The 17,995-nt window shown below is 34.8% G+C and overlaps 1 protein-coding gene across 2 annotated transcripts in view; it reads right to left on the reverse strand.

Moving 5' to 3' along the window:
- Positions 1 to 4,703: 4,703 nt before the first annotated feature.
- LOC128993359 (uncharacterized) overlaps positions 4,704 to 17,995 on the reverse strand; it is a 33,731-nt gene continuing 20,439 nt past the window's right edge. For both annotated transcript variants that reach the window (XM_054417204.1, XM_054417205.1), the window contains exons 2-3: positions 6,009 to 6,283; positions 4,704 to 5,221 (exon numbers count right to left, since the gene is read on the reverse strand). In XM_054417204.1, coding sequence (XP_054273179.1) covers positions 6,009 to 6,283 — 275 coding nt within the window. In that variant the 3' untranslated portion in view covers positions 4,704 to 5,221. The remainder of the gene's footprint in view (positions 5,222 to 6,008; positions 6,284 to 17,995) is intronic.

Genomic DNA, 17,995 nt, shown 5'->3' on the forward strand with positions numbered 1-17,995 from the left:
GAAACAAAGATCAAAACAGATCAATAATCTCCATACTGTTTGTTCTTCTAAAAAAAAACTTATTTACAATCATTTAAGTAGTATTTAAGTTTCCTGTTTAAAAATATGCTAAATTATTGCCAGAATGATAAATATTTTTATCCCACTTAGCAATAGCATTTTGATACGAATGTTCATTTGATTCCGCTTAATGAATTAAATGCAGCAGTAACACAAGTCCAACAACCACTAAATTCCATCATTTTGATTATTTCATTTCAAAACATGTATTAGCTGAGCTAAATAAGAAATATGGATTTGTGTTAATTTGGAAATTTGTAGTAAATGCAGGTTTTTCTAGCTGCCGAATACAGATGATTTTTCGGCACCAGCTGAACAGACAAGGATGAAGTACATGTCCTAGCAGGAGAATTTGGCAAGGAAACTTCAGTGCCTAAGAGCATGACATTGTCAATTCCGCAGCCGAAATGGGTAGCTAGGAGAACCTGTCTTGACCATGTAAAAATGCCTTCAGTTCTTCAAACGTTCTATTCCTTTTATTTTAAAATCCTGTAAAAAACCAATTGAAAACCTAGTTTGGTTGTAAAAAAAGAGAACATTTGTGGCTCTGCTGCTACACTTCTTACTATCATAACTATACAAAATTACATTATTTACACTTCAATGTACAGATTGTATTCCTTTTAAAAAAATACTTTGGTGGGAAATAATTTTTGACTGCATTTAGAAAATTCTTAATACATGGATTTGGTATTAATGTACTGTATGTGCATTTGTCTTATGGATTTAAATATGTTAACTTGTGTTGAAGGGCACTAATGTGTCTTCCATAGCAAAATCTTCTGTAGGGTAAAATAAAACAAAAAATAAATTAATAGTTAACTGCAGTACTTTTTTTGTTAAAAAGATAACCTCATTTTATACAAATGTTCTCATTTCAAATACATTTTCTCCGATGGCTCATTTCAGAGTCGAGAAAAGTACTCTCATAACCTTGACTTTCTTAGTTTTTTTACTTAAACCAGTTTATTAAGTATATAATTTTTTTATAGTTTTCATCATTATGTACCGGTATTGTTAAATTAACGTAGATAAAAATATCACAAGCAAAAATACTATATTTACAAAGCTATGAGAAAATAAGAATTGATGTGTAAAAATAAAGGTTATAGGTTACTTAAAATATTTTAAAGTATAATATTTTTGTGTCTAGCCTAAAATTTTCTAAAGCAATAAAAACCCCTGATTTGGAACATACATACAATAAAATACAAAATCATCATAATGCATACATGAATAACTACACAATTGTAAAATATCTAACTAAAAAAAATTTGTAACGTGATTTGATTTTTAGCCAAACAAGCTTGAAACCAAAATTCATTTTTAGTACTATTGTATTTTTTAACTTTTCATTACCATGCACCATTTCTTTAGTTTCCATAAATGATTCTATTTGTTTAAACAAACAGAAGTTTTATGGATGTAAATACAGGGTTGTTCTACATCTTCAATGGCTTTATTCTATTCAATGGCTATATAGCCCAGTCAAATGGTGTTTAAAAAGGGCTCAAAGTAGAAAGTTCTGGTGTAATTGTTTTTTATGGCTTATTTTATGTTTTTGGGGTTGCTGAACACGAATCTGATGTTTTCCAACAAAAATTATTTCGGCAAATGTGAATTAAAGATTAGTTAAAAAAAAAATGCTTTATTTCTAGTTTTTGGCTTACAACTTTTAAATTATAGGCCAGTAAAATAGGGTTTTGCCCAGAAATAATTCCTGGAAAGCTGGGGATAATTTTAATCCTTTCTATTTATATAGAAGTAAAAGGATTTGAAGTTTGTCCCATTTTTCCAGGTGAGCTTCTGACCTGGGACCACAAAAACCTTGAAATTCAGGGTTATTTTTTAGATTTTGCCAAAACGTCAAAAAGTCTACCCAAAAAAAAAAAAAAAAAAAAAAAAAAAAAAAAATCGTAAATGAATTGATTGTATAGCATAAAATTCCGCATACATTGACTATCTGGTGATGAAAATCGAACCAATGATAAGTGATTTATATTAATATAAATAAAGTTATTTTATTCAGAAATTATTGAACATTGAATATTTAACATATATATTACTTCCAGAAAATGGATACCAAGTACATATAATTTACAAAGTAATTACCTAATAGAAATTACAAAATACCCCCGCCACAGCAAACCTGCAGACTAAGCGAATTTTCATTTTCTTGATTCAATTTACTCTAAAACATCACTTTAAAAATATCGAATTTTTTCCCATTTAAATAGCATTGGTTTAACGCGTCCTTAGGTTTGCTGCAACAGGGAGGGTAAAAAGTGTTTAAAATGTTAATGGTTTCGTATGAAATGAAAAAATCTTCCACTTTTTATCAAAATATGTTCATAACAAGCAAAATATAATAGTTTACTTATTCCCTATAAGAATAACATGGGAATTTTAAAAGTATTTTTTTCTCCGTTACTATTAGGTGCATAATATAGCTTCAATATATTAAATTATTTGTTTTTTAAGCTATACAAAATTGTTTGGGAGAAATTGCAGAACTGTATACCTTTAAGGTAAAAAAAACTAAATTTTACCCCCATATAACCTCACCAAAACCAACTGGTCTGATCATGCTGACTCGTGAACTCCTCCGAATAAATGAAGGTTTACAAGTTTATAACAATTTTCATAAAAATCGGATGATTTTTCATCGAGTTATCGTGATAATAGACACACATATACAAATTTAAAAATATATATAATTAAAATATTTATGTAACGGGGGAGGGGGGAGGTGCCGACATGCGTCTGCTTGTTGCTCACCGGGTACTGTAGTGTAGTCGTCAGTACTCGCATGCTATGCATTCATTCATCGTTTTGTACATGTATGTAAGTTGCCAGAAAAGTTACATAAATGAACGTATGCGGACATAATCCTTGAAGAGATACGATCAGTGGTGTATGAAACGAATGAATGTCCTTTCTGAAGACAATATGTTACATCATGGATGTTTAGTACAATATATGCACTGCTTTCAATAGAGATTCTGACTGGACATGCCTATTCAAGAGCCGATAGAGCAGATATAAAAATGCATATGTTTTGCCTATGCATGCTTGGCAAAACCTATTTTCAATACAATGGATTTGACGGCAGACCTTTATTAAGAAGAACTCTTAGTGCTATTCCGTAATTATAATAGGTCGGCTATGCTGTAACCTAATGAAAACGGCAGTGTAAAGAAATTGGAAACTATGTTTTCTGCTCGGCTCCAAATTTTAGCTCATCGTGGTGCTACGCTGTAGACTAATCTATACCTCGTCCAAGACGCACTCGTTGAAAGACAAAGTGAGCCCTGAGGAATATTAAAAGTTTATTGGTGGTGGATTTACCGTTCAAAGGACCAACAAGTTCTGGAGTGGATCATGGACAGACATGTCCATCGACCAATCTCTTATGGGAGTAATGAAAATTGCTGGAGCGCTTACCCATGATCGTGGTGTAAGTGAAGGGTTCCTGTGCAGATGAACAAAGGAATGAGTTCACTACAAAAAATTTGGAAGAAATGGAGAAGATGTGTGGAGTGACATTAATCAGCTCTGAACAAAAAGTTAAATGAGAGAAGCTAGAATCAAAAGAGATGGAAATGATTTAAAAAAGTTAGATGATTGGTTTACGCAACGCAAACCATTCGCTGATGTCTCTTAGCTCAGGTTTTGTGGGAGACAGCAATATAAACTGCCACAAGGCTAAGGAGATTGGCCACATTGCTTAAAATCCAATCGTGGGAAGTGATTTTCAACAGGTAAAGTTTTACAGAAAAGATAGAGTTTTGCCACTTTCCACAATGATCCATTCCCTTAAAATACATGATGACCTTAATCGTACGTATCAATCCAACTACTATTGTTTACAGAATGACAATTGCCAAGCAGTCTGATGAGAAACTTAAAGGCTTTTTGAAATAGGAACTATGCCCGTACCCAATGCCTCTATTCGATGACTTTGGTATCAGGAAAGAGGCCAAGTCTGCCTTATGTAAATCATTCACACATACTGAAGATTCAAATCTTGAAAGGTTTTTTAGATGAAAAAGAACCTGAGAGTAGGTCTGCAGAAATCATGGTACCGTTGGCCAAGAAGACTCGGAGAAATTAAAAAGTTTAACTTAATCAAAGTAATTTGTATCTACCATTATGTTGGTGTACATGTATTTTTAAATTAAAAGGGTTTAATATTTATAATAAAACAAGATTTATGGGATGTTTTACACTTTTACATCCTATTATAACCTGGAGAAGTCATAAAGGAAATAATTTTGCTTTTTTCCTAAAGCAATTAATTTTGCAGACCTTTTAATTTAGTTTGATAAAAACTGCTTTGTTAAAGACAAAAGTTATAGATACATAAACTGTAGAGAATTTTATGCTCTTTATTTTAGTATAGGATGATGTTTGGGAAAAATTATTATTCGATAAATTATGAGCCAAAAACTAGAAAAAAAATCAATTTTCACCCTATTTTTCAAAAAATGTCATACTTGCCGATATAATTTTTGTTGGAAAACTTCAAATTTGGATTCAGCACCCCAAAAAACATAAAGAAAACAAAAGAAAACAATTACACCAAAACTTTCCATTTCAAAACACCATTTGACTGGGCTAATAACATACACTGTTAAAGAAAAGTTTCATATAAAAGTATCTTGTAAAAAATTCCCATTCACAAATTGTGTGCTCAAAGGGTTTGTATTCAAATTAAATTGGATATTATTTCATTTTCTTTTTTTTCAATGAACATACACTTTTTATATACCGTACAAAACAAATTATTAAATCCAGAAAATATCATTAAGAAAAAACTCTTTGCTTTTTAAATAGGCACCATTTGTGTTTAGCATAAAATGTTTGTCTTCTAAAAAACTTAACTAAATTCTATTTATTGATTTAGACTATTTTGTTACACAACATGATTTTGTTTTTTGATTAAGTACATTTTTTACCCTATAAAACAGACAACTATTTTTTACAATGTAATTACAATATTCACCTACTTACATCATTTACAGTATTTCTAACAATATCTAAAAACATGTTTCTAAAACATTTGTGTTCTAAAATAGGAAGTCAGGTTTTACCGGAACAGTCACAGTTATCTGAAGGCGCCTTTTAAGTCACTGGATCCAAGAAGGCACAATATCAGCATCTGTAAAAAGATAAATTATTTAATTTAAGAGCACAAAAAACTTTTAAGATGGATAAGATGTGCTTGATTAAAGTACTGAGTCCCAGTGGTACAGGGTGAGGCAATGAGAGCGCCTCAGTTTATAAATAGGGAAAATTTAATACTATTTTCTATATACATATAAATAGTTCATCAAAATACAGCTTAAATCCTATGCTATTTCAAATTGAAAACGTCCTTCAAGGAACGTCTGATCCTAATCAGAGTTCCTTTTGCTTGAAAACTCCATCGATTACTCGTTCCTGCATTTCTTCAGGGATCACTTAAACTGCCTGAGCAATACTTGCCTTCAAGCAAATCTCTTGGGACACTTTGAAAAACCTTGAACTTTTCAAGTAACAGGGAGAACCCTAAAAGAAAAAAATAGAGCCAACATAGAGTTTCCTACAGTGAAGGTTTCCTGGCAAAAATAATATCTGGGTGAAGGTCTGGGGTCTAGTGTGGAGCAAGAACGCACGACATTCTCACTCTGATTTTGCCAATAGTCCAAATTATTCCGATGTTAGTCAGTTCTTAGACGATGAGTGTTCCCTAACTGGACAATTTACGACTACATTGAACTTCCCAAAAGTTCACCAAATCACCGAGTAATCAGTTGGGTCTCAGGTTTGAATCTTTTGGTGTCTTCAGACACATTTGCTACTGTGAAATTAGGTCTCAAAAGCTATGATAACAAAGAGGACATTGTGGTGACATTTTCATCATACTTCCTTATCTCATAATTATCTCAAAGATCATCCTATCTCACCTAGATGACGTTGTTACTCTGCAGCTCCACGCTGCCCCGCTGTCTGGGATGGTAGCTGACAGAGCTGTAGGCGGGGCTGTCTCCAGATGATCCCGGCAGGCCCCCGTTCGCAAGGCTCAACCTGTGGTTGGAGTTTCGCTTTTGAGTTCTGCGTTTCACAGTCAACGGCTCGTCCCCCCGCCAGCCGTGGATCTCTGGGTCGTACGGCTCCAGCGTTGCGATGTATTCCCGCAGCGTCATCGGGCCCATCTCAATGTTCTCGCTGCCATTGTCACCTGCAAAAGATCAAGAACTGTCAGAAAGGGAACAAAATTATGTTTTGCTAGCCTAGGTTTGCATGTGATATACTATATAGGGCTGAGAAATAATTACACCCCCTCCACCTACCTTGTGGAGAAATGTTTCTCTTTTTGTGCCCCAAACAAAAAATATAAACCCTCTTGCGACTGGTGGGCCTGGGTCCATTAATTAAACCAATAAGGTATAATTGATAGAGGGTATAGTAAGTTTTTCAAAAAAAATTTTATAGAAACGTGGATTAGATGGCATCTTGTAATTTGAAGATAGAGTTGAATGAGTAAAGAAGAGATTTAAGCATGTATAGATTCAGTGGTGGCCTCAGTGAGAGGGGTATTGGAGAGATATATCCCCCCCCCCCTGAAAAACAGAATTGACCACGGGGTTTTTACCTGAACGCTTTCAGGCTTTTTACGTGTATGAGGGGGGCATTCCCTCCCCTAAATTAAACCTTTAGGCCACCACTGATTAGATTAAGTGTCTTCCATGTGGTTGTCTTATTTTCCTAGGGAAGTTTATAGCTATTACGGTAGGTGGCACTGTAAGACCTAGACCCGGGACCGATTTACTTTCTCGCCTCCAGAGGCTACAAACACTATTAATTCAAATTGTTATATGTCCAAGTCCATATAATTTAAATTACTTGAGTAATTTTGGTCTGATTTTCATGAAATTTGGGTTGTGTAGCTCAGGATAAACTTGAATGAGCTTGCGAACTAGCATGATTGAGATATGGGGACAGGGGTTTATGGTGTAAAAATTGGGTCTTCCAATTTATACCCTCAAAATATAATATTTTCAACATCTCTCTAAACAGTTTTGATGATCTTAAAAACTAATAATTTACTATAATTTATATTGAAGTTAAAAATGTTACTAACTATGGATATTTTTAGAAAAATATTACTACTAAGGTAGTAAAACTAAATGGTAGAGAATAGGTAGAGAAACTATTTTTTTGTTGCCATACCTACAGTGTTCTCCGTTTAAACAATGTTAAACGTAATTAAAAGTAGTTTTAATAATTTCACATTGTTTAAATGGAGAAAACGGAAAAAATATAAGTTTTCTCAGTTATTCTTTGTTCAAACTAAGCTAATAAGATATCGTTGTAATTTGCATAAAACGTACTAACTTTAACATGCCCTGCAAATATTTTGTAAAATTAACTGTTTTAAGTGTTTTAATGGAATTTGACATCAAATAATTTTAAAAACCGCCAATTTTAAGCGGTTCAAGAGTTTTTATTCATATTTTGCTCAAGAATATTGGTCATTAAGATAAACATTTTTACAGAATTTCAATGCCTAGCTCAAAGACATAAAGATTTATGAATGTTTTTGTAAAAATCACATACAGACAGATATACCGAAAACTAAATGAGATAGGACATATGTTATATTATTTCTTTTTCTTTTTACATGCTGAATAACATGACTAAGTTTGTATGGTTGCAAGACACTCTGTATGAATTTTAACAGATAATGTTTTTTGCCTCTGGAGACATCAAAACGTAAAAGTAAATAGGTCCCAGATCTACGTCTTACCATGAGCTTGCTAATTTTAATTTTTTAATCAAATCAGTGTACTAAATTGTTTTTTTTAAGCTCTACAAAATTGTTTGGAGAGAAATTACAAAATTTGATGTTTTGGGGGTCAAAAACGGGAAACCCCAATTTATATTCTAAAGCAACCTATACAACCCCGTACCCATAGTCCGATCATGCTGGTTCGCGAACTCGTTCGAATAAATGTAGGTTTACACGTTAGTACCGATTTTTGTCATAACCGGATCATTTTTGCCCCAGTTATCATGCTATCGGACACGTATGTAGACCCTAAATATATGGATTTGAACGGATGGTGTTTTTGGTCTCTGGGGAGGGGACATCAAAACGTAAAAGTAAATCGGTCCCAGATCTACGTCTTACTATATGAGCTCTTCGGCAATAGCATCTATGTATAAATCCAAAAGTACCCATGAACTTTTGAGAAAACTACAAGTCACACTCCCATAAACCATATACTTAAATTGTTCGTCATGACGAGAAACCTTGAGTAAAACTATCCATTATTTCATCAGTTGCCCTTTATGGTCGTAATTCCTTTTTAAAGGGAACTTTTCATATACCTAATGTTAAAAATACCTAAGCTGTACTTATTTGTTTGTATTACTGTATTCTGTTTTGTTTATTTCAGCTTAACTAAATCAATCAATAATTTTATTAATACTAATTAATTCAAACGGGGTGAAGCCCGTGGGTAACAGCTAGTTTCCATAATTCACTAGGAGAGCCGAGGCGAGCAACAGTTCGACTATTCACCGCTAGATGTCACCACCCGGCCACACAGTTCGTTTCGTCACCACTAGATGTCACTCAAACAGATCAAGCTGAATGCTTATTTATTTAGTTTATGAAGTTTATTTATTTATATTATTAAGGTACAATAACAAATTAACATTCACCTAAAAGAAAGACCAATAATTATTAACTATAAACCATAGGACAATATTGCCATTTAAAGCCGGGGTAGTTTACTATGAGTCCTCTGTATCCTTCGATACTCACAGGAATTTTTTAGTAGCTAGTGTATGACTACCGCGCTTGGCTCTGCCCTGTTACAGAATTTAAAGTAAAGAACTAAAAAGATTTCTTTGAAAAGCCGAAAGTCGTGTCTCCTACCCGAGTGGAGACTAATGATTGGCTTATAATCATGAAACAGTCCTATCAATGATAGGGTAGGGATGGATCGTGGTAAATCGACGATCGGCTTAGGACAAGTGTAATCAGTTGGGACTTGGGATAATTGGAAGGTCTCTCGCAACATGTCAACAAATCCTCAAGGAAAAAACAAATAACGTAGTAGTATATTTGAACTGTTTTTATGGTTGTTGGCTATATTATTGTAATGGAAATAAACTAAAGTAAACTAATGTTGTCATGTAATTTTTTTTATTTCAAATTAACCTGTGTGCTTATTTTTGAGTCTATTTTAATTTTTAAAGGGATTCTACACATTTACAGGAAAATATCTTTCTAAGAGTATGCGTATGTTTTCCCTGCGATGCACACGAGCTGAGGAAAATAGGTTTTAAAGAAACATGCTTGCCTATTAATTTATAGATATGTTAATCAAATTTGGAGAATTCATAATTTCACCTTATACTCCATAACCTTGTACATTTGGTCGATACACATTCTTCATTTTTAATAATTTCGATATTAATCTACAAATGCTTAGGGAGTCAACAGAGATGCGTAGAGCGCAGGACTTAGGCCCTCAAGATGTTAGGTTCAAATCCCGCCAATCACCAATGGATTTCATCAAGTTATGAAGCCACTTTCCTCAATGCTTTACCGTAATGTGTAAAAAACTGTTCTGGGCTGGAGCGTTGTACGATGTCATGGTGGGACGTAATATACCCCCGCCGCAGCAAACCTTCAGACTAGGCAAATTTCCTTTACGTAGCTGGTTTTCCACTAAAATACTCCCTTAAAATTGTCAGATTTTTCCCATTATAAAAAAATATTTTATTTAATGAGTACAATACTTTGGGGTACATGGAAGATTATAAGGTGAATTATTTATTGAAGTGTTGATAGTTCAGCATGAAATGAACAAATTTGCCAAATTTAATCAAAACATATCCTTAAATACCCCAGCATATCTGCAGACTTAACGAATTTCCATTTACCTGGCTGGATATCTAATACAAATATGAAAGCCATTAAAATTGTCAGATTTATTTCGTACTAGCACAATATCCGTTTTTCGTACGGGGTTGGCGTATAAGTATAACGTTTTTTGTAGTTATACTCGTGCTTTGCGTTTGCAATGGGGGAGGACACGGTTTAGGAAAACTTGGTTCGGTTAATTTACCGTTTGCTAGTAAGCACATCTACCATAGCCATAATGTTCTACCACTGCCCCAAAACAGTAAAAAAGTGAAAATCTCATTTTTCACAGCTTTTTGTTGCTATTTGGTTCAAATTAGATATTGTCATCGTGTGCATCGTAGGGAAAATCTACGCATACTGTTAAAAAGATATTTTCCTGTAGGTGTGCAGAGTCCCTTTATAAACTAAAACAGGCTCAGAAATAAGCCATTTTTTTATATAAAAACTAGCTGTCCCGGCGAACTTCGTATCGCCTAAGTTATAGGTTTCCCCTAAGACAGACCGATGGAAAGAAAGTACCGTTACGTTTAATTTCCAAGATGATCTCGTTCGCATCGCTCAATCACGTCCTGGTTGAAGTTCGTTCGCTACGCTCACTCACCTTTGGGTTGGAGCTCGTTCGCTACTTCGCATCGCTCAATCACGTCCTGGTTGAAGTTCGTTCGCTACGCTCACTCACCTTTGGGTTGGAGCTCGTTCGCTACGCTCACTCACCTTTAGGTTGGAGCTCGTTCGCTGCGCTCACTTGCCTTCAGGTTAGCTCGTTCGCTACGCTAACTCGCCTCCAGGTTGAAGTTCGTTCGCTACGCTCACTCACCTTTTGGTTGCAAATTAGCTGTTGTCATAAATGTAAAAGAAATAGTAGTGCTGCACCCTGTTGGTAATCCTTGTAACTTTAATTCTATTGAACATCATAGAACAGAACCAACTTGTTTAATTGAAACAGCTGTTAAGATTCATTAATTCCATTTCTCATAAGGTTAACATGGGAAACTCCAGAGCCACTGGGGCGGAGCCCTTTTAAGAATTTCGAAACGGGAAATAGTTTACGTCCGATTCGCATACCTACAGAATTTACACACCAAATTTCATAACGATCGGTGAAGTCGTTCCGGAGGAGTTTGCAGACAAACACTGTGACACGAGAATTTTATATATTAGAAGTAACATGGGTTGCTGTGCTGGCGACGAAATAACAACGAAATGTAAACAGAAAATCAAAACAAATGGAATAAATTTCAATCACATGTTTTATTTACAGCCTGGGGTGAGAAGTTTGTACATTAGATATTTTTGGTCGAGGTTTCGACCACGGGACGATCTCTAGTTCCTTCTAAAATATGATCCTCATAAGGTTATGGGAAACTCCAGAGCCACTGGGGCGGAGCCCGAAAGGATTTTTGAGATAAGAATAATGTGCCTATGTTAATCAGTAATGTGAGCTTTCATCACACCAAATTTCAGCCCAATCCGACCAGTATTTTTCGCGCTTACTTGCCACAAACATCCATCCAAACATTCAAACTTTCTCACTTATAATATTAGTAGAATTTGAATAACATTAATTTGAATGAGGTTTGCTGCTACAGGGAAGGTAGTGAGGTGTTTGTTTGTTGAAATGTTGATAGCTTAGTATGAAATAAACAACGCTTCAAGATACAAAATTATTTCCTTTTTTTAAGCCCTACAAAATGGTTTAAAAATAATTCATTGGCTATTTAAAATATGATTTGGATTTTTTAGATTTTCTGAAGAAAATAGATAGTCTAATAGTAATAGTTTTCCGCTATATGGGAAATTCGGGAAATTCAAGTGACGAGGCTGGCTAAAGTTCGCATATTCACCGCTGTATGAACTACCAAAACGACAGAGCGGCCTAGTTCATCTAGTCACCGCTAGGTCTCACCACCAAAACCATAGAGCGACCCAGTTCGTCTATTCACCGCTAGGTGTCACTCAAACAGATCAAGCTGAATCCATCAAAGTTTAAGCATGTATTAATATTATTAAGGTACAAAAACAAATTAAAAATATGTAAGATGAACCCTAACATTTATTAACTATAATTTAAATAATAATTTTGCGATTTAAAGCCGTGGTAGTTTACTGTGAGTCCTCTGTATCCATCGACACTCGCAGGGAGTTTTGAGTAGCCACTAGTACATGAGTTGCTTCTAACAATACTCTCGTAGATCTCCTTGGTGACTTCTGACACTATAATATATTACATTGTTTTAAAAGCCGAGAGTCGTGTCTCTTACCTGAGACCGATGATTGGCTTATTATCATGAAATTATGTCCCTTCCCCCTCCCTTCGATGAACGAAACTTTAACGACATAAAACCACCGCACCGTGCCGAACGGGAACGCATCATCGTGCATTGTAACTGAACTGTGCGCGGCAAATTGTTATCTCTATCACTGTCGCTGTCAAAACTTATCGTTTGTAGGTTAAATTTTATTAATTTAACTGTCATAACCTAACCAAACTTGCTGATTATGAAAAAATCGAATGAAGGTTTACTAGGCTAATCGAAAAAATAGTTCTGTTTATAAACTCAATTTTTAAATGCATCAAACTCAATTTTATAATTTTTTAATTATAAAATTAAACTGTCATAACCTAACCAAATTTGCTGATACAGGTAATAAAAAAATCTAAAAAATAGTTCTGTTTATAAAATAACATTATAAATGCCTCAAATTCAATTATATGATTTATTAATTATAAAATTTAACTGTCATAATCTAACCGAACCAAAGTTTGGTGCGGATCAGTCAAAAGGGCTCCGCCCCAGAGGGTTTTAAGGGGTCCAATGTCAGACTTTTGGAACTACAATGTTTACAAATAAATATAATTTAAAAGCAGATGTTTACTTTTGCCAAATTTACTGTTTTGTAGGTTTGAATAATCACAACATTCTGTATTAGTCATGATTTGGAATAGTGTCACAACGTTTCCACAGAATGCAGCACAGAAAACTATTTTACTTATAGAAAAGTCCAAATATATTAAACCCCAATCGCAGCACACCCGTGCACTCAACAACGTTTAAATTCCCCCCTACTGTATTAAATATGTAAACATAAAAAGTAAAACCTATATATTTATACACCTAATAAATATATAAAGAAATAGATTGCAAAGAATAAATTACCATTTAAAATAATAGTTAGCGCAGCAACGCGTGCCGGGTAACTGCTAGTATATGTAAATCGATATTGACCCCTATTTTCGATGGTCCATCTAAGTGCATTGACTATTAATATACAAATTAATAGGCAGTGCAAGTCAATAGGTCAGTGCCCCAGAGAAATTCACTTAGGTCGTTATCATATGGATCTTGGATGGATCAATGACCAGAGAGCAAGGTTAGGCCGGGGGTGAAGGCTGTAAGGGAGGGTGTGCCAATTACGGTAGGCGTTGTAGGGCTTCATGTCACAACATTCTTCAATATAAACACCGAGTAACTGCAGTTTAACTTGTTGATTGGTCTTATCACTTGTTTAACTATTAGATTGTTGTTGTTGTAATGGCACGTTGTTTGGATGAGATCAAATGGTTTTGGTACCTAATTGAATTTTTGTGATTAATTTTTTCAAGGCTACTTTTGATTTTACAGTCTGTTATGTTGCTCAAATCTATATAAGTTTGCGTTGGCTTTGTCACAAATTAAAGTTGTTTCAATTCAAATTGTAGCAACAATAATTTCTTTATGTCCCGCCACAACACAATAATGACCGATAGGAATGCATGTAGTGTCGTTAATCGATATTCTGGAGGTTATAACGCTAAAGAAGAATTTTGGGGAACTATTTTATGGCTAGTAAATTACAATCGATTATTTTTATTTCTAATTTATTCAGTACTTTCCTGTGTTGAATTGTTTTTCGTGTTTAGAATGTCCGAATTTAACCCAACAAGTCTTCTAGTTCAATCCTGAGTGACCATTGTATGCTTTTTTATTGACTTATTATTTAATTAATTGCGTAGCTGAAATGCCTTTGCGATTCTGGGCCTACCTAGAGTCCATTTGAAATAGAGCTACAGATAAATTGTGCTTTCTAACATAAAGTTTAGATTTTGTTATGATATCAAATGACAATACAGCTCTTGTTGTGTGTGTGAACTGTTGTTAAAAAAGGGGAAAAATGGCGAAAATGCATAGCGTGAAAAACGTCAAAGCATGTTAGCCTAATCAAAAAAGTTGCATGGTAAAAACCCAAGTTAGTTAGTTTTTTACAACAAAATTACAAAATACACTAGACGTCCAAAAAAAAAAAAAAAATCTATTAGATTATCTATAAACAAATATACAGTAAAATGTATTCTATCGACCAAAACTGCACTGTAAAGCACAATAAAACAATAGCGTGCAAATTAAACAGAATTCAAGTAACGATTTCGCCGAATTGAGAATAAAACATGAAGTCAATTGGCTGCAGACTTATTGATCAGGTTACATAATCACCAACACGGTGGTGAGGTCAAGAGCTTGACCTAGGTAATTGTTATACCCAGGTTTGCATGCGAGACACAAGGCTCTTATAGTGACCCTTTTCTTTATCTTTGTTCTATTTACAATCGTATTGATTCAGGTGCATACGATTCTTGAATTGGCTTTGAAGTTTCAAGCTGCATCGCGGATTTACGTTTCAGGGAACTTTAAAAGGCTTTAAATTGAGATTCTGCAATGTTTTCTGATGTTGATGTGTTTTGGGGGAAAGGAAATTATATGTACCGTATTTAGGTCTTAAAAATTAACTATCTATATGAATTTTCGTGAAAAGAACTGAAAACCTTCATATTTACTGAATGATCTTTGTGATATAACATGAAATATTAAGTAAATTTAAAAACGTAATCTACATACTGGACAGGAGAAAAATGTTTATATTTTCTTTAGCTAATTCATAAGATGAATCTATATAGGGTGTATTTAGTTCAATATTGTTGTCCTAGGACCCCCTGCGCACTTACTTCAGGCTAGACACTGCTGCATTATCACTTAGATTAAATACATTGATTTGGTGGGATTTGAACCTGGGACTTCTTGGACCGAAGCCCGGCGCTCTAACCTCTATACCAGCTCGCTCCCCCTGGTTATACCCTAGAGAAGGCCATGATTTAAGTCCGTAATACAGACTTTAGTTTAATGACATGACCAACGATGTAAAGAACTACATCAGCTGTTTATATCGTTGCATATGACGTCTACTCTTTTTGGTATAGTATTATTGACTTTTGAATAGTACATGGAATTATGTTTAATCTATGGTAGTATAGCAACGCTTTCAAGCAAAACCGAATGAAATTTCACACAATGTTATCGGCAAATTTGCCGTTATCACTTACGCTACACATGGGCTGTATATTGTGGATATTTATTGGCCTACTTATCCCATGATAAGCAGGTGGCAGGTTCTGACACGAAGGTAGATCACCTGTTACATCCACCCAGTTTAAACAAAATTCTTTTAAGTTTTGGACCAGGACGAAAAAGAGATCCCAGTCATATGGAACAAATTCGCAAGGGAAGCGAGCTGGTTAAGTGGTGAAGCATCAATGAGGTACCGGGTTCAAATCCCGCCAATGACTTTTATGTGTTTTACAATGGTTTTACATAATCCTCTAGGCCGAGCAAATGTGTAATATATCCGTTTCAGGCTCCTGTGATATGAAGGTGGGACATACAAAATAGTTAATTTGTTACCTCTAATGTTAAAAACATAAGTTTTGTTTGATTTTTCATTTGATTGCTCCAGAGTTAAAAGCTATAATACAATAGGCGATAGTCATAAAAGTTATTGTGTTACCATTATTCGTTGAATTGTTTCACCAAGATTCTACTTGTATAGAATCTTGTTCCTTCTACAGTTTTACTACCAGTTCACTGTCGTAAATTAAAAATATAAACACTTAGGGAGGAGCTACCAAAATTCGTTGCAGTAGTATATTGAATCACCACTATTCAATTTGTAGAATATTCTACAGTTGTCTCAACTCCTCTATTCCACTAATAAGTTTACTATATTTGTAGGGAATCGCCAAATGTGTGTTTGAAGTGTGTTGTTTCACCGCGAGAGGGTGTGGTGCTATGACCAGTGTGGGGTCGTAGCGTGACCCAGCCCCATGTCGTGAAAATAAGGGCGAAAATGGGCGACGCGGCGGGGCCAACAACCGCCCCCCCCCCCCCAAGTATACTTGGGGGAACGCTTATATTGTTGACTTAACTGACAATTTGCTACATGTTGCAAGTCCTGACGGAATAGAACTTTGTGTTGTTTTGATATCTGCGAGGTTTTCCATCAATTTTAATAATTGGCGAAAACGTCTTTTTTTAAATTTTTTATAAAATAATCGTGGTAAAAAATGTTATCCATTAGCATACACTCACCATCACAAAAAGTTTAAACAATAAATTTATGTTTGAGGTTGAAAAAATTGGGTTTGCTCAATAAAATGCATAGAAAATCATCACATCTATTCATACTCATATTTCTGCCATCCCCTATAGTGGATACGCGTGTCAACGTCGAATCTCCAAAAACAAACAAATTTAAAATTTAGAAAATAAGTCGTATCATTTGTGTGCATAATGAAAACAAACATTTTGTATTGTACCATTGTACGTTATTGGTGTTTTCTGAATTGCACAAACGATGAAGTTATTGAAATTCGAAAATTAACCGCGGAACACAAACAGGATAAGATTTTCTTTGCCTGAGTTTCTTTTATGGTCCTAAAGAACTCCTAAATTCCAAAGACATGAGGGCGAATCATTAGGGAATTTATATAGAGTTTTGTCCAGTAAACTTTGACATACGCTAGTTGAAATAGTTATTTGTGTAACTAGTGGGCAAAGGTAGTTTGCACTCGTGTTACACATTATATTTTTCCTACAGTTACTATAAAGCATAAAAAATCGTCTCCAAACAGTAAACAACACGTTTTAGGTTAGGTTAAATCCACGATTTTTCTAGTATTCGTGGTTAAATCCAAGCGTTGAACGAAATGGGAAACAACTGCACCAGCTGATCGTAGCATAGATAAAAGGAGTATAGACATATGTCTATACTCCTTTTATCTATGATCGTAGTCGTAGTATCTTTGTGTTGCCAACCTATTTCCAAACGTGCACGGGTTACGTGCATAATAGAAGCACGTTGTTTTGTGTTGTTTGGTCGGAATACTGGTGTAAGGGAAAAAGGGAGAGTGGCAAAAAAAGAGTGTGGAAAAAAGAGTGCGGAAAAAAAGAGTGCGGCAAAAAAGCGAGCGACAAAAGTAAGTAAATGCAGCAATTAGCAACTTTCTGTGCTATAAATCAGTACAAGGAAGGCCACTTTGGTGACTGTAGGGAAAGAGTATTTTGCAATGTTGCATCCATGTAAAATACACGGATCTCGCAACAGGTACATGCCACGCGTCATCCATGATTTTGAGGATCAGCCAAGCAATTACGTGTTATCAGCGATACGCCGTCGATTGGTGATAAGAACACTGTGACACCAACTCGCTCCCCGCTACTGATAACAGGTTGATAAAGTCGATAAAATAGCTACTGTACTACCATATAACAAATATAGTGTTGGATATTCAATACTAGTACTTTTCGAAAATATCAATATGGGTTTTTTGCAATTCCTTTGGGGATGGAACATGTTAAAATATAATCTAGGTGTTGACTCGAAGTGGTATGTGTTTAATGTATGGTTACATTATCCTACTTTATGTACGTTGTATTGTCAAATTATTCCTTATAATAAATAGATAAGTTATTCTTGGTGTTGGAGATATGCCTTAGAGTTCATTTTTATGTCTGGAGATATATCTTTCCTGAGCTTTGATTGTCATTTTTACCTTAGATGTAATTTTACAGCTCCTCCTTCGATTAAATGACGAAGCTATGGATGCTTTCCAAGATTGTTTTTCCCAATTCCCGAAGTCTCGAATATCAATCTCCGAAAGTACAGTGTTTTGCCAGAGTACTGGGAAGTGGAGCGAGTGCC

This window comes from Macrosteles quadrilineatus, unplaced genomic scaffold (genome assembly GCF_028750875.1).
Source record: "Macrosteles quadrilineatus isolate MER2022 unplaced genomic scaffold, UCM_ALF_1.0 Scaffold_4__1_contigs__length_99947679, whole genome shotgun sequence".
NCBI classification, from domain to species: Eukaryota; Metazoa; Arthropoda; class Insecta; order Hemiptera; family Cicadellidae; genus Macrosteles; species Macrosteles quadrilineatus.